Below are 22,618 nucleotides of genomic sequence, written 5' to 3' on the forward strand. Positions count from 1 at the left end.
CCTTCCTTCCTTCCTTCCTTCCTTCCTTCCTTCCTTCCTTCCTTCCTTTCTTTCTTTCTTTCTTTCTTTCTTTCTTTCTTTCTTTCCTCTTACTTCCTTTCCATCTATCTACCATCTATCATTTACTGTATGTTAAGACTTGAGACAACTCCCCAGTTTCCTGGGCTTCTCATCACTTCTCACAGAGGATCACTTGAATCTGACAATTCAGTTAGCTCATGGCTACACAGGCCAGAGACATTCAATTATATAGGTTCTATGGTGTTTAATTGTTGATGTTGATAGAGGTATTATTTCATCAATCATAAGATTGGCTATTAACTCATAAGATGTATACTTCCTCAGCCTTTAAAGCAATGTAGGCTCTAATCTTTAGGCCTCTGATATTCTGAGGATAATGTTGATAGCATAACTAGTGAATACTATGCAACATTGACTATGTAATGACCAGGAATCCTGAATCTCTGATCCAGGCAATTTTTCTCAAAGAATTCTCATGCCTTAAACCAGCCTTGGTAATGAATACTTCAGTAATCAATATTTTGTGCTGACATAAAATATTTAGACTATCTTAAGTGAGTCTTGGATAATAGAATAATCATAAGCAACATGTATTTTACAAGATCAGTTTTATGGGTTTTTTGAGGAAGAGCTTACAGATGTCTAGGTCTGTCATTGCTGAGACATGCATGAAACAAACAGACCAGCTAAGAATGCTGTGAACAGAAGGCTTGTAACATTGAGGCTCAAACATTTAATATTTAAGTTTAGATTTGGATCCAGAAAACACCTCTTGGTATTTTGCAGTATACCGTGGTAAGCAATCCTAGGGCTAGTCATACAGGTGGACTCATGACATCAGAAAATGAAGACTATCAAAGGGAGGACAGATACATTCTGACAAGAGTTGATAATAGAAAGAATAAGGCAGAGACAGCCCTTTGGACAATGGTGGGTTATTTTTAGTACACAGGTAAGGATCATCAAAGTTGTACATAGATTAGTAAAACACTGCTCACCTAACTTTCCACTTGTATTCCATAAGGAATTCGATTTGGTCTCAGATACCGCTTATAACTCCTGTTTATTCATATTTACTTTCTCTCCCTCATCCACACTGTAACTAGCTCACCAACTGAGCTTGGTCTCTTGTTTGTCATGTAATGAGCTCTTTTCCTTGCATCCATTTCTCACAAAAAGATACACCAGAAAGTAATTCATCAAGATTCCCCAGTGTATCTATGGGGAATCTTGCCTCTTTAAGTCAGACCTCTGTATCCCAATGCCTTTTTGTTTACTTCAGAGCACTTCTGTTTTGTGTTGTGTCTAGTCATTGGACCCTGTGTAATTGTAGCCCCCCAGACCAAGCTTTCTTCTTATTGTTCCCACTCTCTCACTCTTGGCTCTCTGATTCTTAGTGATTTGACTCTCATAACATGATGAATAACATAGGGGAGGCCATTTATTAAAATATACCAAAGACCATAACATCCCAAAGTGAGCAACAGTGGAATGGAATATAAGATACTTGCTGTTTCTGACTGGAATGAATTCACAAAAAACAATCTATGAAAATATATAATCATTTTAAAATTAAGATAATTACAGTAGGGAGAAAAAAATCAATATAAAATACTAACCGAAGCTCTAGCTTTCTAAAGCTTTCAATGCAATTAGGGAGTGATACCCTGAATCCAATTTTCATATGAACCTTGCTTTTATTATTTAAGAACAGAAGAAGAGAGAGAGAGAGAGTGAAGTTTACTTCTTACATCATTTTATATTGATTGGCATAAAATTATGGTTTTTATGTGTTCTTTGAAATAATAAATAACAGAGATACATAGGAGTTAGTCTGATATCATGCATTGTTATCCCTTTGTTCCAAGTGAAAAGTCTTTCTTCTTCTTCTTTTTTTTTTTTTTGTCCAATTTGGCATTAGTACCACAAAAATGTCTTGCCTCTTATACATTCTCACTGGCTCCTTCTTTCTCTCTGGAGAGTCATTAGGAAATAGGGGGCAACTTGAGGATTAGGAATCTATAACATGAAATAGTGAGTTCAGAGTGTTGACATAAAAAAAAAGCAATCTGTAGAACATTTATGAATATTGGGAAGGAAGGTATGTGGTTTATGCTCATTTATCTTTGCACTTAATATTTCTAAAATATGCCAAGGATATATTATATTATTCTGGCTACCACTGTCTACCACCACATAGTACAAAAGTTTATTTGAACTAAGTTCTTAGGAAGTATTTGTTGTCCAAATGTGTTCATTTCTGACAGGTACATTTTGTTTCTTTTGTAGCAATACCGAGCTTATGTGGCCTTCCCAGACTTTTTCCGTAATTCAACTGCTACATGGTGGAAGAAGGAGATTAAAGAACTCCACAGCAACACACAGGATCCTGCCAAGAGCTTGAAGTTTGATGGCCTGTGGATTGTAAGTGTGGCTGTGTACACACGGCTAGGTGTGGGTGTATATATGAGTGATGGTGGGTTTTTAGTACAGTCTAGAGGATGCTGATCATTCAGGAAGACTGTGGGTATACTCCTCTGTCCTTCCTCTGACAGAAACTGGAGCAGTTCTGATCCTCCTTAGTATTTAGGACCTCTGAAATATCTCCTGCAAAGCTTTGGTGATGATTACTGAAAAGTCTTTGGAAGCTTGCTTGACGAGTAGGGTTCAGTTGTCTTTCTAGCAAGCTCCCCACCGACCCCCCAGAGGATGGTTCCCCTGGGAACCATCTATAGGGATCACTAGAGGCTGGCTGCTTTATTCATTACCTCCTTGTCTCTGACCAGGCATAAGTATCTTTATGTGTTAACTACATCTCTGACATTTATAGGATATGAATGAACCTTCCAGCTTTGTGAATGGGGCAGTTCCTCCTGGCTGTAGTGATGCTACTCTGAACCACCCTCCCTACATGCCACGTAAGGACCTTGAGTTTTCTCTACCAGCTGGGCAATGGTTGGAAAGATGAACTCTGCTGGAGCCCAGCAGCTAGAAATTAACCTCACCACCAAGGACAGGTCCTCACTGATGCTGTAGTGTACTGGGATCACAAACAAAAGTGTGTGTGTGTGTGTGTGTGTGCTTGTGTTTGCTCAAGAACCTAGACCTCTGGGCAAATTTCAAGGGTCAGTACAGAAGTTATCCAACAGTGGTAATGTCTGCAAGGGATTCTAACAGATAAATTTGTTAGTTCTTCAGATTTATGATTATTTAAAAGGGGATTCCCATTCTCAGGGAGTCAAGGAAATTTAGAATTGTAGTACTTTATTAGTTTTATAAGTTAATCTATAAGGTGTGTGACCTTCCATAGGTTATGCGATACTTCTGAATCTCAATTTTCTATGTCAAGAATCAGAAAATGCTATATTTGGGATACAATTCTTATAGGAATTATAGGAAACATTTTTTACATCAAAAATCCAGCTCAGAGTTGTTCCAGAGCATGTGGTAACTTGCATGCTTTACCATACTACCGGTTTCTCCAGTGGACTTGGTGTTGAAATCACCCATAGGAATGTTGCAGTTCAGTGCTGACCACTGTTCTCATGCTCCTAGGGAAAAGAACACACCCAGGGCTTGTCCTGTTAGTCTTATGATACAGATTTTAGAATACAGAAAAGAGGCCAGCAATGAGAAGATTCAGAACTGCCTTTCATTCTTAAATCCTCCCTCAGATTTGGAAGCCAGGGACAGGGGCCTGAGCAGTAAGACCCTGTGCATGGAGGGTGAGCAGATCCTTCCAGATGGCTCCCGGGTACGGCACTATGATGTACACAACCTGTATGGGTGGTCCCAGACCAGACCTACCTACGAGTAAGTGACACACTGGTGTAACTTCCTTGTATTTCCTTCTATTTTCTATTCAAGAAAGTAAGAAGAATTTAGTGGTTAATTGTCTAGAACCATGGTTCTCAACCTTCCTAATGCTATGACCCTTTAATACACTTCCTCATGTTGTGGTGACTCCCTAACCATAACATTATTTTCATTGCTACTTCATAATTTTTTTTTACTACTGTTAGGAATTGCAATATAAATATCCGATATTTCTGATGGTCTTGGGCGACTCCTGTGAAAGGGTCCTTCAAACCCCAAAGGGGTTGTGACTCACAGGTTGAGATCTACTGGTCTAGAAAGTCTTATTTCTTAACTAAGAAGCACTTCTGCATGGAGACAGGTCTTTGGTTATGACTGAGAAATCAGGCAGTGAAATATGGCAGTGTCTCATCATTGAGAAATTAATTGTCCCTTTGAGGATCACGTGCATGGGGAGAAAAGAAATTATTATACATTGCACCTGGTAATGTGTTAGCATCAGTTATAAGAGACAAAAGGAAAACAGGGTACTATAATCTATTTTATTTTAAAAGTGAATCATATCTACTGAGACTTTTAGTCTTTCTTCTTATATGATCTCAGGGTAGTTTACTGAATTAGCATAGTCCTACTGGATGACCTCAATGAATGGTACAACTTATACAATTTCAACCCAGTAAAGGAATTTATCATATAGCTCATCATTTATAGAAAACCAAACATCAAACAGATAAACAGATAAATCTTGTGATTGGTTAATATTTGGGGACAGTGCAATGGGTTTACCACATGATGAAGTTGTTAGCTGACTACTGTGAAAAAGCATTAGAACCATAGTATCATCAGCCAACAGGACCCTAAGCCCCAAGGGTTCCAGAGAACACAATCTGTGTCTTTCCTGTCCTACCTTCAACTTACCCCATTATTTTCCCAACCAGAGCTGTGCAGGAGGTGACAGGAGAGAGGGGGATCGTCATCACACGCTCCACATTCCCCTCTTCTGGACGCTGGGGAGGACACTGGCTGGGAGACAACACAGCTGCCTGGGACCAGCTTGGGAAATCCATCATTGGTGTGTGGGTGTGCCCAGGGGTGTGTCTGCTTCTGCAGACAGGGGTGGGAGTAAGATCCTTGGTGAAGGGGGAGAAGGGTGCAGAGAATGTCCTGTGCTGACCCTGCTGCATCTCTCATTGCAGGCATGATGGATTTCAGCCTCTTCGGCATATCCTATGTAAGTGTCCTTTACATGCTCTTCCTCCTTAGGAAGGTAGGTAGCAGTGCCTCTTAGAAAGCACCAAGAGCTGACTTTGTTCCATGTTGTTTCAGACCGGGTCAGACATCTGTGGGTTCTTTAATGATGCTGAGTATGAGATGTGTGTTCGCTGGATGCAGCTGGGCGCCTTTTACCCCTTCTCCAGGAACCACAACACCATCGGGACCCGGGTACGATGTCAGTCTCTTCATCTATACTGTGTCACTGAAATGCTACCTTGGTTTCTGAGAGCACTCCTGTTGATTGTTCCTTGGAGACATTAAGCCTTCATTCCTTTGAAACATATTCTTCAGTATTATTTGATGATTCTTTATATTTAGAAAGAATTTTCTTCCTTTTTTTTTTTTTTTTGGTTTTAGAGCTTTATTATAGAAAGGCAGGGGGAAAGAGAGAAGGTAGAAAGAGAGAGGTTGCCCATGGCCATGTGGAAAGAGGGGGAAAGGGGAGAGAGAGAGAGAGAGAGAGAGAGAAGGAGAAGGAGGGCTAGGCAGGAGAGTAAAAAAGGTGAAAGCTTAAAGAGAGAATTTTCTTTATGTCCCATAAGGAATATTTCATGGAGTAATTTTTCCTGAAAAAGCTTTGGCTGTTTTTCAACTACTGAGAATATTCTTGAGTCCAGTTGCAGAGAAATAAGCTTTCAGTAACCTTAAGTCCCTTGAGAGATAACAGCTAGACCCTGAACACTCTTTTCCTGTAGAGACAAGACCCTGTATCCTGGAATAAAACCTTTGAGGATATTTCCAGAAGTGTGTTGGAAACCAGATACACCCTGTTGCCATATCTCTACACCTTGATGTACAAGGCCCACACGGAGGGCAGCACAGTTGTGAGGCCTCTTCTCCATGAGTAAGTGTTAAACAGGAATCCTGGTGACCAGCTGGATGACTCATTCAACCTGCCGGTGGGCATTCATGCTGCAACAATTCTTTCAACAATTGAAACAACAAATGCAATATTCAACAACTGAAACCATCAATCCTGTTTTTTCTCAGCTCTCTAAGCAGAGAGAATATTTTATTCCCTCTTATAACTGAGTTTTATACATACCACAGATCTTGGATAGAAGGTCTTTTTTAACAAAATAAGTTTTTAAATGATAAGAAATAAAATACTATAATTTCTTCCACATTGGGACATGCAGAAACCATCTTATCTTTTGTAGTTTATGTTTACAGATGCAACAGTATCACTAAAGTGGGTGTATCAAGGGTTGGGGGATGAGGTCTATCCTCATATTTAATGCTGTGCTAAAGAGGGATGCAGATATTTTATAGAGCCAATATGGCCAAATTTCTTCTGTGGTTTGAGGGAAGTGACTTGTAGGGAGTGTGGTCTATATTACTTGATAAAAATATAATAGAGGTGCTGTTGGGCTCAGCTGCATTTCTGGCTTGAGTTCAGACTTGAGGATTTCTTCAGCATCGTAGGTTGTGGCCTCGGTAGGATCTGATTGTGACATCTTGCTTTCCATTCCTAGGTTTGTGTCAGACCGGGCAACCTGGAATATAGACAAACAGTTCCTGTTGGGTCCAGCCTTCCTAGTCAGCCCTGTGCTTGAGCCTGTGAGTATGGGGGCCTCTGAGGGTAGAAGGACTGTAGCTGTCAGGCTGAGTACAGAGAGGAGAAAGCCTGTTTGTTGGGGATCCACCTTTTCCATTTTTTCCTTCTTATAAATGAGCCCAAAAATATTAAAATTCCTATTGGCAATTGAGGTGAAGTCAAGACACCCATGCTGCCCTGGGTTAGAGCATGCTATTGTCTCACAGTAGAAAGGTTTCCCACTGATCCTGCTAACTCGGACTCAAAGCCAAATCCTCATATGGATAGTCCTCATGTGAGCTTCCTCTTTTCTTTATGCTGTTTCTCTGCCTTGGGCAAAGTGGAGACAGAAAGTTCTCTCTTTCCAGTTGGGGACAAAAGTGTAACAACTCCTCTTTCCTTCACTCATCCTGGTTTCACCAAATTTTCATAGAGCTGTGAACAATCAGCCCTAAACTCTGCCAACTTTCTCAGCAAAATTAACCACTTGGGTGACATCCCTCAGATTCTCTCTCTCTAAAGGTAACCTAACAATTCTGCTCCATGGGACAGTGAAGGAGATAAATAACCTGGTGTTATATTTGAAGATGTAAGCTTTCCCTTAGTTAGTGTAGGGGGCTTGGAGTCAGGTGGGGACTGTAGAAAAAGAATTCATTGCAAGCACTCAGTCCTCTCACCATTAAAATAAGTTTGTTGGGTGAACTGCTGCATAGCAGTGTGTGTCACCTCAGAGCTCTTCCTTATGTGAGGGGACTTGAAAGATGCTAAAGTCTTTTTAATGTTAAGCATCCTTTGAGAATGATTTGGTTTCCTATTAAAGACTGGCTATTTAATATTACTCAGATCTTACTATACCTAGATTTTTTTCTTTTGCTTTTTAGCCAAACATGAGTGTTTTTTTTTCTCTCTAGGGTGTTTTTTTTTTTTTTTTTTTTTTTTTTTTTTTTTTTTTAAGGAAAGGGTCATTCAAGTTGTACAATCCAAGGGACATTATGAGGGACATTGGGAAAAACAAAACAACAACAACAACAACAACAACAAAACAAAGACAAAACAAAACAAGAAAACTCCAAAATCTTTCCATTTAAAGGGAGTAGAAGGAAGTGGCCTTCTTGTTTTTGCTGGAGAGTGAGACTCTAGTCGATCACTACGACTCTTTTAACTTTTGTCTATGGGTATTAGTTTCTCTGTCCCAGACAACAGTTCTACTTCTGACACCTTTTTTCATGTTTAACTACAGAATGCCAGAACGGTTGAAGCATATTTTCCCAGGGCCCGCTGGTATGACTACTACAAGGTAAGCTTTCTAAATGTTTATACAACATGACACAGTACAGTACAATTTTTTGTATCTGACAGATCTCACACTAAGTTTCTGCCCTGGAAACCATGTGCAGTTGTCTTGCACAAACCATTTATTTCCTGTGGTTGATATTTTCTCATCTTCTAAAGTGGGGTTAGAACAAGACCAGAGAGCTGACATGACATAGAAATCCTCTCAATCAGTGCCTGCCTCGTTTTATCTTCCTGTGTGATATTACTAAGTGCAACGGGATTAGCCTTTTCTTGGAAATGTATCATAAGCTAATTTTTGCTTTCAGTATAAAAGCTTTTGCTTCTGTCTTTATAAATATATGCTTCTATAATATTTATGAGTGGTTCTCACCCTTCCTAATGCTGCAATCCTTAGTATAGTTCATCGTGTCTTGGTGACCCACAACCATAAAATTATTTTCGTTGCTACTTCATAACTGTAATTTTGCTACTGTTATGAATTATAATGTAAATATATGTGTTTTCTAATGGTCTTAGCTTTCCCCTATGAATGGGTCATTTGACTCCCAAAGAGTTCATGACCCACAGGAAGAGAAGTAATCGTATAGGTACTCTTGAAAAGTTCTTCTGAATATTACAAAGTCAGTGAGCCCTCAAATACATGTCCAAACAACACATGTTCACTTATAAAGGCAACCACAGGGGCTCTCTGTTGCAGATATCTGGGCTGTAGTGATAATAGGAGAGAAGCTGGTAGGGAAGGGTCTCAAGAAGATACTTCAGAGATGATCTCTTGAAGGATACATGTAAGACAGAGCTTAGTTCTTAGGGTAGAATTGAAGGAAAGGAGCATCCTTGCCCTCTAGCCCATCTCTCCTGACTTCCTGAGAAGAACAAGGAGCAGGAAGACCAGATGCTGAGCCATGCCCTAGCCTCTTTCATTCAAGGGCATTGCAATGGATCTGGGTGAAAACTCAGCAAGGGCAAAGGAGCTTCCCTGTCCTAGGAGCACTGAGTTGTTTCCTTTCTTCTTGGTTGCTAGCTAACTTCTCTTACAGGTGGACATACACTAAGAGTCAACTTTCAATCTAGCTTGAGGGCCTTGGAGGAAGAGTGCAGCTATTTCCCTTAAGTGTCCTTCACATGGTCTTGTATTTGCATGTCCATTGGCCTGCACCTTAACAGTCCTTCTAAATGTTTCAGGGCATTGAATAGGGTTAAACAGTGAGATACTCAGGGTTTATAACTTGAGGGAGGCCCTCACTGGAAAGGCGGCTCTGCTTTTGCTTGGATTTGCACTTGAGAATGGAGATGCCTTAAAGTCCGCACTCTAGGCATCTTAGTAGACATAGCCTTGCTGAGTGCAAAGCTCTTTGCTAAGTTCTAGGATTTATAACGCTAGATACTTTTCCATTTGGAGTTAACAACATAATGATGTGCTAATATTTGCTTTTCAAAAGTTTTTATGGAAACATAATGCAGAGTCTAGAGTTCCAGTTCCACTGTCCTCTAGTGAGCAGAAAAAGTATTGCTTAACATTTAAAAAGGCCATGACAAGACTGCTGAGTACCATACCTGAAGCCTGTAGTTTCAGCTTCTTGGTAGGCTGTGGAAGGGGAATTGCTTTAGTTGATCAATTCTGGGCTGTAGTATGTATGCTATACTTAGTGAATGCCCCATGATATTTGGTATGGTATGGTGACTTTCTTGGAACAGAGGAATAACCAGGTGGCCTAAAACAGATGAACCATTCCAAGTCAAGAAAAAAAGCATAGTATAGCCTCATAACAAATAATTACTTGATTCAAACTAGCAGTGGTACCAACACCAAGAATCCCTGCCATAGTTGAGATAATGTAGAAGGACATGAGACTTAAGAATCAAGCCAGAGTACAACACTCACATAGGAAGCAGGATTGACTTCATATATTGCAAGATAAGAATTAGCACATGAGAAAGAGAAAGATACCACATGAGGCAAGGTAAAGGTGTCAGTCAAGACAAGACATATATATTCAAAGATAAAGACACAGAAACAAGTCTTTTGGATGCTTTCTATGGAGCAGGTGGATGCAGAATTATAGATTGTATGTGTTGAATAGTGATGACCGGAAGACAAATTCCGGAGGTAGTTGGGATTTCTGCTGAAATGCACTGCTCAGGATGGGTGCAACTCTTATCATTTCTCTTTTGCCCACAGGGTGTAGATATCAATGCAATGGGAGAGTGGAAGACCTTGGAAGCCCCTCTTGAGTACATTAATCTTCATATTCGTGGGGGCTATATTCTGCCCTGGCAGGAACCTGCCATGAACACCCATTTAAGGTGAGAGGGGAGTATGGTGGAACTAGGGTTTTGCTTTGCACAGTAGTGAGTTTACTCTTGTGTGGATAAATCTCCTCATCCCTTGAATAAAATCTGAAGTTTGAAAGAATTTGCCCTGAATTTTCTGTTCTGCATGTTTGTATTTGGACTTTTTAAAAACCGAACTCTGAACTCTGAACGACTTTTATGAACTGTTTTAGATCAGAGTGTATGAAATTGCAGGTTAGAAGTGACATTTGCAATAATATAGGTTAAAATGGTGGTAGTCATAATTTATATTTTTGGAATCTTCAAATCTTTCCTTAAGAACAAACCATTGCTGGAAAAAAAAATGAATGATCTGGCAACTGACACCCGAGGCTGCTTTACCTTGAAAATACGTAAGAGGTCTTGTGATAAGTTTATATGAGAGCCATCAGTCACCAGCCTCAAGTAAATTCTTGCTGCATCCCTGGATTATGCCAGTAGTAAGAATTATGTCTCATGATTTCCTATTTTTCTGTTACCAATGAGAAACTTGTTGGAGTGGAATATCACTATCATCTCCATTCTGTGGATGATGACAGGGAGGTGTTACTAACCTATGTGATGGAAAAGGATGGAAATTGCTCACTGGAATACAGTGGACCTGATATCTCACCTCAAAACTTCACCCATTTGTCCTCCATGTGTTTTAGGCAATGGGTCATGAAAGAGGTTTACAGTCTCAGGAAAGGGGAAAGAAGAAAGCCAGCTATGTGCTTTTAATTTGAGAGCCTTGCTGGAAAGGAGCCTTAGATGCTTTGGTGACATTATTCATTTAGGACATGCACTGGTCCAGTTATTTCTGCATGGATGTAGAACTGCTGTACAGGGTCTTCTCAGATGACAACCCACTCTCCACCCCAGGAAGAACTTCATTTTGCTCCTTTGTTCCTGTGAAATCTGTTGGCTTGTGACTGTGACTGAATTCTAAGCTAATGCTTCTCTCCCTTCCCACCACAGCCGGCAGAAGTTCATGGGCCTCAGGGCTGCGTTGGATGCTGAGGGATTTGCTGAGGGCTGGCTCTTCTGGGATGATGGGAAAAGGATCAGTAAGTAGGGGATGGCTGGAATTCCTGACCATATCATGCATGGGTGAGGTGCTTGATTATCTTAAATTCCTGCCTTTCTGTTGAGATAAACTTTCATGAAATTTATGCCATTCTCCAACTACATGATCAGTTCCCCAGTGAGACAATGCTAAATGCACTGTGTATGTGAGGGACTTTCCATCAGGAGTTTATGGGAGATGGTAACTTCTTAGGAGGACAACTCAAGTACTCCTTACTACACAGTAGAACTTTTAGTCACAGGTGTTTCTGCTGCTCAGTACAGCTGTAGGCACAGGTGTCTAATGGATACTGAAATTGTCAATAGAAGGGCATCCAAGACACTGAAGTTTATTTAATTTATATTCATTTAACTTTATGCAGCTAAATTTTTATCTGCTGTGGACAGGACAGTTTTAGAAGCCAGTGGTTCCCAGAGGAGTAAGGAGTAAATGAGGAAGAGTCCAGCAATGGGGAGACAGTGGAAGCCCTGAAAGGGACTGGTTCCTAGCAAGTTGATTTTTCCATTACCCCCACAACATAACCAAATGCTATGCTTTCCCAGAAAGTTTCTGTTAAATTTTCTCAAGATCACAGTCAAACCCACCCAGTATCACTCAAGACAAAGCAAGGCAGCGGTCTCAGTGTATTTACATGCGTGGATGTGTGTTTCTAGCAAAAAGAATCTCGAAATTCTGAAATGACTAGGGAGATTTGGAAGTAGTAGATTGTAAGAAAAATGACTTAAAGTGGGGTTGGGTGATTTTTGCATGAGATAGCTTTCAGTCATGTGCATGTACATGCTCATTTCAAAAGTCTGTGTCCATTTGGGACTGGGTGTAGAACCTGACTAGCTTCCATAGAGAAAGCATCCATTGCATAAGCAAACTTATTATAATGAAGAAAAAAAACAAAACAAAAAACAAAAGTAGCCTCAACCCTCAGCTAAGAAAGTCAGCAATTTGAAGCCACAGGTGCAGTTCACATCTGACCCCATGTCTCTTTGCAGATACTGATCAGTACTTCTTGGCCAGGTTTTCTGTCAACCAGGTGAGTGTGATTAACAATACAATGGGAGTATAGGCTTCTGCCTTCTTGGCAGAATAGTGGCTTTCATAAGGGTGCTATGTATGTACTTCTTAGATTTCTTTATTGCTCATCTTTTCCCTTCCTTCAAACCTCACAAGGGAGTATCTTATGCATCCTAGAAATGTTTGAACCTACTCATGTCTCATCAGTGACTGTTTCCAATACACCATTGCACAGGTGGGCAATCTTTCTGTGTAATCTAGCCCTCCTTCTTGTGCTGTCTCTAATTCTCTTCACATGCTGTGGCCTTTTCTCGTGTAGAATATATAGTTCTTGATACTTGAAACTTGTGACTTACAGAGTTCAAGGCCATCCTTAAATTAGAACATTAGAGACTCGGCTGATGCTAAGTGGACAGGGCAGAGCATCAGGGGACAGGGAACTGAGGTCATGGTTTTCATTATCTGAGAACATAAGATATTGACTCAGGCTGTGTCATAAATGACTTACATTTATGCCTAAAACAAAATTGAACTTATTTTGATATTTTTCTTTTCTGTTTTATTTTCCATTTGGCAGACTACATTGCTGACACAAGACATGTTTAACAATTACCTCACTGGCACAGCACCCTTATATCTAGGCTACATTGATATCTGGGGATTGAGCAGTTCTTCCATTACCAATGTGAGCATCTCTTGGAGCACTAATAATGAAGAAGTCCTTGCCAACTACAACTCCACAACCAAGGTTTGTAACCACTGGAAAGCCCAATGCACAAGCCCAGAATGCTTTGCGCAATGCCCCTGCAGCCACTGTGTTCAGTGTTAGCTGTGGACAGTGTGGAGATAAAGCAAAGACACAGTTTGTCATTTGGAATTGAAAATCTGGTTGGTCCCTTTCCACAACTCTCATCTTGCCTGAAAACCTTAGTGACACTTGTTCCTCATTCTGTCTCTAAAACCAAATTCTCAAATAGCCTGAACATTTTGTCAAATGTCAGGCATTATCAACTACTCTAAAAAGAGTTGGTTCATTGCTGAAAGTGCCATAGAGAAGGAACAAAAGAAGGAAAGAAAGAAAAAATGAAGAAAGAAAGAAAGAAAGAAAGAAAGAAAGAGAGAGAGAGAGAAAGAAAGGAGACAGTAAGAAAGAAAAAGAGAAAGGAATAGAAAGAAAAGAAAATGATAAAACGATGAAACACATTTTCTTACTTTTTTCCATTTAAATTTATGGAAACTTGGAAATCTCAAGAGGCTTAGAGTTTTATCTCAATGTCTTAATATTTTAAATGATATTACTGAGCAAAATGTTAGGTAGAGATACATAATTACTCTGTATCAAAGAAAATTTGAATATAATGAGTTATTTACAATACCTTAACCTCATGAGTTGGAGATTAATATCATTTTTATTGGTTCTGTCAGCATTTTATACTATATACCCTATCTCCCATCTTTTCACAGTTCCACCCACCCTACCCTACCCACCCAACTTTTGTGTCTTATCTGTGCATCAATGTATGTATTATGCATGTATATATTTATGTATATATCTATCATCTATCTATCTATCATCTATCTATCTCATTGTGTTTCATATTTTTTGAATGTGTGCCCTTCTATTGGAGCATGGTAAACTTACCATTTTATTAATGATCATGTTCATCCCTCTTCCCTAACTCCTCCCAGAATCTCCTCTACCTACCACCCAACTTCATGATTTCTTTCTCATTCCTTTTTTTTTTTTTTAACACATTGAGCCCTGTTTGGGTTTGCCAAATAGTACTGGGCATTGAGCTTGATCCGAAATATGATCAATATACCCGGTGTCACTGCTAGATGTGATATAATACTTATTTTAAAACATTTTCAATGAAGTTATATTCTACATAGAGTAAAATAAACAGATCTTAAGAGTGAAATAATTCTTACACTTCTGTCTGACGTTTTCTCTCAGATCACTAAACACATATTAGACATAGTATTTTAACCCAATGCTTTCTTAATCTTACTATGAACTCCTTCCGGAGGTATTCTTTGAATAGTTTGTAGCCTATATATTCACAACACTAGTGTTAGCAATGATGTTTCCCACTGTGTAGATAATATCAATCATTCTATGATATGTGTACAGCTTGCAGTAATTTGAAAATTGTTGATTATAGACATCCTTTGAAAGTTAAAATTAGAAACTCAGGATTCATATATTTCAGTCCCAAGACCTGTGATGTAGTAAATGGGAACAGTTCTTCCCACACGGTGTTTCTCTCTCTCTCTCTCTCTCTCTCTCTCTCTCTCTCTCTCTCTCTCTCTCTCTCTCTGTGTGTTCTACACGTAAACAATTTATGATTTCTTAGCCTGAGAAAAAGATTTCTTCAATTTTATAATTTTAAAATGTTTCATTGTACTGTGGTTTTCTTGTCAAACACCTTTAACAAGATCTCTTAAAGAACTTGTCCCTATTCTGTTGTGAACTTATTTATTGACAAGTTAAAACTTGCTCATATGATGAGGCTTCTGTAAAGTGTCTGCCATAGGAAAGCAGAAACATTAGACTTCCCAGGCAGTGGTGAGTGCTCTGATGAGACAGCTTAGACTTCCCAGGCAGTGGGTGAGTGCTCTGATGAGACAACTTAGATTTCCCAGGCAGTGGGTGAGTGCTCTGAAGAGACAGCAGAAGATAAAGTAAAAGGGGAGCTAGTGCCACTGCAGAAGAGGGGAAGAAAGGGTACTCCTTTCAGCTTGCCTGTGAACTTGTTCTCAGTGGTTGTACATGGAATCATTCCTATCACAGAATAATTGTTCCACTCTAAGAATTAGGAAACATTCTCTTCAGCTGAAAATAGAGTAGTTGGCACCAAGGTCATGTGGCTCAATGACCCTGTTTGTTTGTGTACAGAAAAATTTAGATAACAAATGTTCAATATATTTCTTGTTTGTTTGTTCCAACAGACACTGAGTGTCAATATGACTGACAAAAAAATCAGCCTGCACACTTTCAAGTCACTGACATGGAGCTCTTCATAATTTTTAAAGCAAGATACTATGAACAGATTTAAACTGCTTATACTTCATAATGCTATAATTATTGTATATCATCAATTGTTTCACTCCCAGTATGGGTAGAATATTTTATGGTTTTGTTTTGTTATTTTTTGTGTGTATATGACTCCCAAAGATAATATCTCTACTGTACCTATAGAATGAGTGTGGTATATATGGTTCAACACATGACATTCGTCAAAAGCAAAGAGATGAAAGTAATTCATGCTGAAGTGTGTATGTGTGCATGTGTGTGTGTATGTGTGTGCATGTGTGCACGCATGTGTAGGGGGATTCAAATCAAATGTTTTCCCAGTGATACAACAGAAATCTTGTGATGGCAGCTCCTGTTTATAGCTAAGTCAAACCTTTAGAAGTCTGAAGAAGGGACTACTGCTAGTTGGCATGGGGGAGTAGACCAATAAGCTGAGAGTGTAATGGAGGAAGCAGGAAAGATGTGAAGCAAAGGTAGGCAACAGCAAGAGTAACAGTCATCCTCTGGAGAGGAAAGTCATCGTTGTGTGGAGGGGAAAGGAGGAGCCAGCTCACTGGAAGGAGAATAGTAGGTTGGAGAAATCACTGGAAGGAGAATAGTAGGTTGGAGAAATCACTGGAAGGAGAATAGTAGGTTGGAGAAAGTATTACCGTCCAGGAAGGCTATGGGGAGGAGATTTAAGTAGAGAGAGCTGACGGAAGGAGTTGGATGTACAAAAGAAGTTGTTTTATAGAAGTATGCTTCAAAGTGTATAAATCTTATTTGTTGACCATATCTCATGTACATAAAAACAGTTCACACAAACATCTATGATTTACATGCCACAGAAAAATAAAGCACTGAATTTGAAAGCCATTTTCAGTGTTGTGATGTTTGTTCTTGGGGACTTCACTTTGGCATTAGGCTTCCTGGTGTTCAGAAGACTTAGCTGAGCTTGTCTCTCTTGTTTGCCGTGCCATCAGAGCTCCTGCACTCTGGTACAGGAATAGAGTATGGTTTCTAATCATCCACCTTCCCATACAACTTGGTAGTGACTTTCCCATAAGCTATGAATATTGTTTAGGAATCATAGCACTTACTGTAGGTGGTAATTATCAAACATGACAAAAAAAAAAAACCAAAACAGGATCTACATCTGTATTGATTGAAGCACTAATTGAAATTTATATAAAGAAATGCATCGCTGGGCTGTCAAGATGACTCAGAAGGAGAAAGACCCTTGCCACATGATCTGAATTCAGTCTTCAGAACCCATAGAGGTGGAAGGAGTGGACAGACTCAACAAAGTCATCCTCTAACCTCCAAATGTATGGCATGGCAAACAGGACTCTCTAAAAAATAATAAATAATAATGAAAATTAAAATAAAATGAAAGCATGTAGAATGCTCAACTGGGATATTTAATTTTAGTGTTTCTTTTTGAAAATGCAATTTGTTTCAAATGGTTATGTATGCCTTTTCACATCTTCCCTTGTGTACTGAACAGTCATTTTGTTGCTATTTGCATTCCCAGGTAACACATCTGCATTATACCAGAATATAATCCATAATTAATATGATAACTACTAAAATGAAGCATTGTGCATGAGGGACTGAGAAAAACAGAAAACTAGTGAATGTGGGAGGCATCCATAAGAACCATTTGATTAAAAAGGAGTGAAAAAACTGATAACTTCCTATGATTAGTACAAAGAGGCTACAAGGCCGTGGATCACTTAATAATTTATAAATATCCCATGTTGTCAATGAAAGAGTGTTGACTCCAATTGTCCTTAGAGTGAGGAGTTTCCTGACTGGATAATACTCAGCACATGCCAGCTTAGGAGGCATGTGGATGTTGGGAGCATTTGTAGTGTCAAGAGTCCCACTGATGACCTATGATGTTAAAACACTGGAAGAATGTTTGTAAATGCATATGGTAAAATATCAACCACAACAAAGGAAACATTACAAAAACTGTGCAGAATATTCTAAGAGCCAGTGTTTCCTGTCTCTTGAATTCAGTATTGACTCTTTAAATATTATATACACTTATGGTGTACAACATAATATTTTGATATTTGAGTACAATATAAAATAGCTAAGTAAAGAATAGATATCACAATGTCATACCTTTATCATTCTTGGTGGTGACAATACTTAAAGTCTGTGCTCAAAAATGCTTAAGCATAAAATGTGTTTTTGATCTTTAGTATTTCCCCATCAAGGACATGTAAAGTTCCTCTCTCAACTTAGGGATGGTCTTAGCAGTTATGGAAAATATCAGGGAAGAAGCTAGGTCTGTGATTTCCTTGGTTTCTGTCTAGGGAAGAGCTGCATATCTCAAAGTAGCTCTGGACTCAGCAGGGGTTAAGCTCATTAGTTAGAAATTTTATGTTACTTTCATTCAAGTGAGGAACAATCTCTAGATGGAGTCAGGAGACTCGGTTAAACTACTTTGTCTCTCCAGAACAAAGTCTTATATATTCAAAATGGTGAAAATATATCTGTGAAGTTGTACAGCACTCCTTTTAGTTCCTTAGGGTGGTGTCATGATAGAGTCAGTGTTTTTAAAAATTCAAGTCCAATCTGTGTTGCCCATTGGAGTGTAGTCAAATTCCTATTGGCTAGCTCCTTGAAGAAAACTGAGTCCCCGCAACAACAAATCCTGACACAGGTTATCAATTGTGAAAGGCTACATCTCAATTTTTAAGAGTTCTCTTCAGTGACTTTCTGTCTAGGCTGTTACTTTTTTAGAAGATGGTGAGGTGGAGTAGGGGCAGGGGTTGTTACAGAAGCCTTACATGTCCCTCTTTCTCAACTGTCAGTCTGTAGTCATCAATACCATGGCAAAAGTCACTTCCTTGCTGTTTACAGTCAGGAGGATCATGGGATATGGACTTTCACATGATTTCTGGAGACAGCATGGACCACAGACATCCATCCACATGGTTTTCGATGTCTGCATGTGCCATGGATCTCAGCATAGTCTCAAGTAATAGTACAGACCATGAACATCAAGACAGCCCTTTGTTGTAGTAGGAATGTGGGCCCAGACAAAGCCCTCAGCTACACCACAGACCTGGACATCAGCATAACCTCAGGTGGTAGTCCAGAACAAGGACATCTGTATGGCCTTTGGTGATACCTCATGTCATGGACACCAACATGTCTCCTGGCTGTTATAGAACTACAACATCCATATTAACTCCAGAGTTCAACATAGTTTGGAGCAGTAGACCACAATTACCAAAGTGACCTCCAGGGGCAGTACAGACCATAGAAGATTTTTGAGGAGGTCTAATCCAGAAAATGTCCTATTCATCTTTTTGGGTATCCTGTCAATGGTCAGAACAGGGGCTGAGGGACATGTGACACCATCCTGTTGGCCCATCTTGGCAACATGTTCCCCCATCAACAGACTTCTTTCACACCTCTCACTGAAGTCAAGTCTCTAGCTTTGCCTCTACTGCTCATCTACTGCTCTACTCCTCTATCTTTCCCACCTCTTTATTAAATATTTGTTGCAGTGGAATTGGAAACTGCAGTGTCAGTCTATATTGAAGAATGGGATTCTTTGCATACTCCAGCAGTTCACAGATGGGGTAGATGTTGGGGTGGACTGACTCAAAATGCTGGATCTGGGACCGGATGATAGCTGAGTTGGTCAGCTGGTGGTAGGCCCATGGGCCTGTCTTCCATTGAAGCCCCCATCCATAAGTATTTATCTCAGTTAGCTTTCCATTGCTTTGAAAAAACACCACAGCCAAGGCAATTTATAGAAGAAATAATTTAATAGGGATTAAAGTTCTAGAGAGTGAGAGAACAAGGAATTGCATGGGCTTTTGAAGCCTCAACCCCAGTGGTGCACCTCCTCCAATAAGGACACATCTTTTAATCCTTCTCAATCTGTTCCATCATCTGGAGACAAAACATTCAAACATACATGCCTTTGGTGGCCATTTCCATTAAAACCAACACATTATTTATCAATATAGCTTTGCTTATGTCTCTATAAAGTCATATGCCATGAAATAGCAAACAGTTTGGAATTAGGAATTACACTCCTAAAAATTATTAATACTGCCAAAAAATTTACGCACCATATTACATTTGTATTTATTTCTTCAATGAGGCATGGGAGTGTGAACAATAGGAGGATAATAGAGTGGTTATATTAGAGTATATATATTATATATACTCTATACCTACATATATGAAGTGTATGTGTGTGAGAGAGAGGAGAGGCACACACACACACACACACATATATGTGTATATATATATATGTGTATATATATATATATATATATATATAAATGAAACCCACTATATATCTATATATATAAAGATATAACAGTGAAACTCCCAAGATGTCAAGATGAAATACATTATATGAATATCTGAAGGTGTTACAGTGAAACCCATTATGTTATACAATAAATAATGTTAACAAAAATAATTTCACCAAATAAGATATTTAGAAGAATATCATGATTTTATACTTTTTCAATTCTCTTCAAAATCTACTGCAATAGATGGGTTCTAAATTTTTTATATCACATGATAAGGTCTATGAAGACACTATGAGTGCATGAAGAACAGTATATTATCTTCTTTTGTGTACCATGACCAAACTGCTTGGGGAAAAAAAAAAAACCACAACAAATGAAAAGGTTTACTCTAGCTCAGAATTGTGGAGATATTTCAAATTTATCATGGTAGGGAAAGGCATAATAAGTTTATGCCAGTGTGAACAGGAAGACACATCATGTGGAAGGGTGTACAGGCTGATAGTGGGAACCACACTCAAAGGTCTTCCTTCCCTGACCTATTCTCATCAGCCTGCCTCCTGCCCTCCAACTACAAAAAGTTCCATGGTCCTCCAATTATTTCTACAAGCCTGGGACTGAGAATTCAAAACGTGAGTCGTTTAGGGCCATTGTAATGCAAAGCATAACAGACATTCAAAAAAGAAAATATTTTCTTGATATCTTTACAAAAACATTTTGCCTCAATTTCATCTTGAAAACGTCTCAGGGACCCCAACGTTTGATATGAGAACTACCTCCAGTAGAGCTATGGTACCTGAGGCTACCCCAGGCACCCTGACCTGCGGGCTTCCTCTTTCAGCTGCTGGACAGCTAGTAAGCAACAGGATCTTATTTTCTGGCATATTTCCTTTCCAAATCACAAGATTTTAGTTTACTTTTTAAAAATTACTATCTTAGTTTCTCTTTGTATTGCTGTGATAAAATGCTATGACAAAGTCAACTTAAGGAAGGGTTTGTTTCGGCTATAGTTCATAAAGAAAGGGCAAAGTGACAAGAGCTTAAAGGAGCCAGTCCCCTAGTGTTCACAGTCAGGAAGCTGGGAACAGTAAGAACTTATATTCAGCTATCTCCCTTTCATTTACAGGGTACAGAATGCAATCCTAAGGAATGACTCCATTCACTTTTACTGTGGACCTTCTGACCAAATAACACAACCAATATAATTCCTCAGTGGCATGATTATAGCCTTAAGAACTACAGTCACTCACAGAAGTCCTTGTCTGCACTATACAACATGCCAAGTCGACCATTACCATGATCACAATAAGTTAGTTGAAATAAAAAAAAAATCCTAAACCTTTTCACTTTAAGAAGTAATTAATTTCTTCTTTTACTAATGTTACATTCAAGGCCTTATGTACCAACAAAGTCAAGGTTGTGCTGTCCTTGGGGGATATGATCCATTTCACCAAAGCTCATTACTCTTGTCTTTCCATCTGAATTATTGAGAGATTTGCATTGGCTTTGATGGTTGATGCATTTCTGACCTGATGATTTCAACCACCAGCTGACCTCTACAGACTGCTTGATGCTTCACTCTGGCTTGTCCACTGACAACAGTGAGATGCTGAGTTTCAGGCTTGTCTTTTCCCTACAAAATGTTCTAATAGTTTTTCATGCATCAACTCAGTATATGATCTAATGTCTTCTAGCTGCTAATTATCAAACTGAAAGATGAATTTAGTTCATTTGTTATTTGTAAGTACATTTTAGAGTAGTGTGGGTTTGTGTGTCACCATGTCAACATGAATAATGTTACAAACATGAACTATGAGGTGTTAAGAAGGAACAATCATAAAAAAAAATAACAGGAACCTTTGTAGCAATAAAACTTTGGTCAACGTATCTTCCCAATTTGAAATGAGGTACAGGCATGTTTTTCCTCTAACAAAGGCTATCGTATACTGAGACAAAATAAGGTCAATGTGTCCCTTCATGGGGATGCAATTTTTTTAAATTTATTTTTAATTAATTTTTACACTCCATATTCCATTCCCCACAGGCTGCCATTCACCCTCTGTCTGCTTCACATTCCACATCTCCTCCCCACACCACCCCATCTCCACGTGGATGCCCTCATCCCCCACCCCACCTGATCTCTAAACTCCCTGGGGCCTCCAATCTCTTGAGGGTTAGGTGCATCAGCTCTGAATGAACACAGACCTGGAAGTCCTCTACTGTATGTTTGTTGGGGGCCTCATATAAGCTGGTGTATGCTGCCTGTTTGGTGGTCCAGTGTTTGAGAGATCTAGGGGGTCCAGATTAATTGAAACTGCTGGTCCTCCTGCAGGATCACCCTTTTCTTCAGCTTCTTTCAGCCTTCCCTAATTCAACAACAGGGGCCAGCAGCTTCTGTCCATTGCTTGGGTGCAAATGTCTGCATCTGACTCTTTCAGCTACTTGTTGGGTCTTTTGGAGGGCAGTCATGATAGATCCCTTTTTGTGAGTGCTCCATAGCTTCAGTAAGAGTGTCAGACTTTGGGACCTCCCATTGAGCTGGATCCTACTTTGAGCCTGCCCCTGGACCTTCTTTTCCTCAGGCTCTTCTCCATTTCCATTCCTGTAATTCTTTTATTATTATTAGATATTTTCTTTATTTACATTTCAAATGTTATCCCCTTTCCTGGCTTCTTTCTGACAGGAACAATTATGGGTCAGAGATGTGACTGTGGGATGGGGGATCCAATCCCTCACTTGATGCTCTGTCTTCCTGCTGTAGGTGGGCTTTGTAAGCTCCCTCTCCTTACTGTCAGGGCATTTCATCTAAGGTCCCTCCCTTTGAGTCCTGAGAGTCTCTCACCTCACAGGTCTCTGGTGTACTCTGGGGGGTTGCTTCCCACCAACCTCCTATTTCCTTAGGTTTCCTGTTTACATTATTTCTGCTGGCTCTCAGGGCTTCAGTCCTTTTCCCTCACCCA

At 39.5% G+C, this 22,618-nt stretch overlaps 1 protein-coding gene across 6 annotated transcripts in view; it reads left to right on the top strand.

The window, feature by feature from the left end:
• The window catches only part of Mgam (maltase-glucoamylase), a 125,163-nt gene extending 108,921 nt beyond the window's left edge, over positions 1-16,242 (top strand). For 5 of the 6 annotated variants that reach the window (XM_029478336.1, XM_029478335.1, XM_029478337.1 and 2 more), the window contains 14 exons: positions 2,311-2,445; positions 2,852-2,939; positions 3,696-3,834; positions 4,776-4,909; positions 5,034-5,068; positions 5,164-5,280; positions 5,808-5,956; positions 6,588-6,672; positions 7,890-7,946; positions 10,125-10,249; positions 11,234-11,322; positions 12,329-12,369; positions 12,928-13,098; positions 15,303-16,242. In XM_029478336.1, the coding sequence (XP_029334196.1) occupies positions 2,311-2,445; positions 2,852-2,939; positions 3,696-3,834; positions 4,776-4,909; positions 5,034-5,068; positions 5,164-5,280; positions 5,808-5,956; positions 6,588-6,672; positions 7,890-7,946; positions 10,125-10,249; positions 11,234-11,322; positions 12,329-12,369; positions 12,928-13,098; positions 15,303-15,377 (1,440 nt within the window). In that variant the 3' untranslated portion in view covers positions 15,378-16,242. The remainder of the gene's footprint in view (positions 1-2,310; positions 2,446-2,851; positions 2,940-3,695; positions 3,835-4,775; positions 4,910-5,033; positions 5,069-5,163; positions 5,281-5,807; positions 5,957-6,587; positions 6,673-7,889; positions 7,947-10,124; positions 10,250-11,233; positions 11,323-12,328; positions 12,370-12,927; positions 13,099-15,302) is intronic. The other variant, XR_003836916.1, reaches the window with a different exon arrangement.
• Positions 16,243-22,618: the final 6,376 nt, after the last annotated feature.

The sequence above is a fragment of the Mus caroli genome, chromosome 6, assembly GCF_900094665.2.
Source record: "Mus caroli chromosome 6, CAROLI_EIJ_v1.1, whole genome shotgun sequence".
Taxonomy (NCBI): Eukaryota; Metazoa; Chordata; class Mammalia; order Rodentia; family Muridae; genus Mus; species Mus caroli.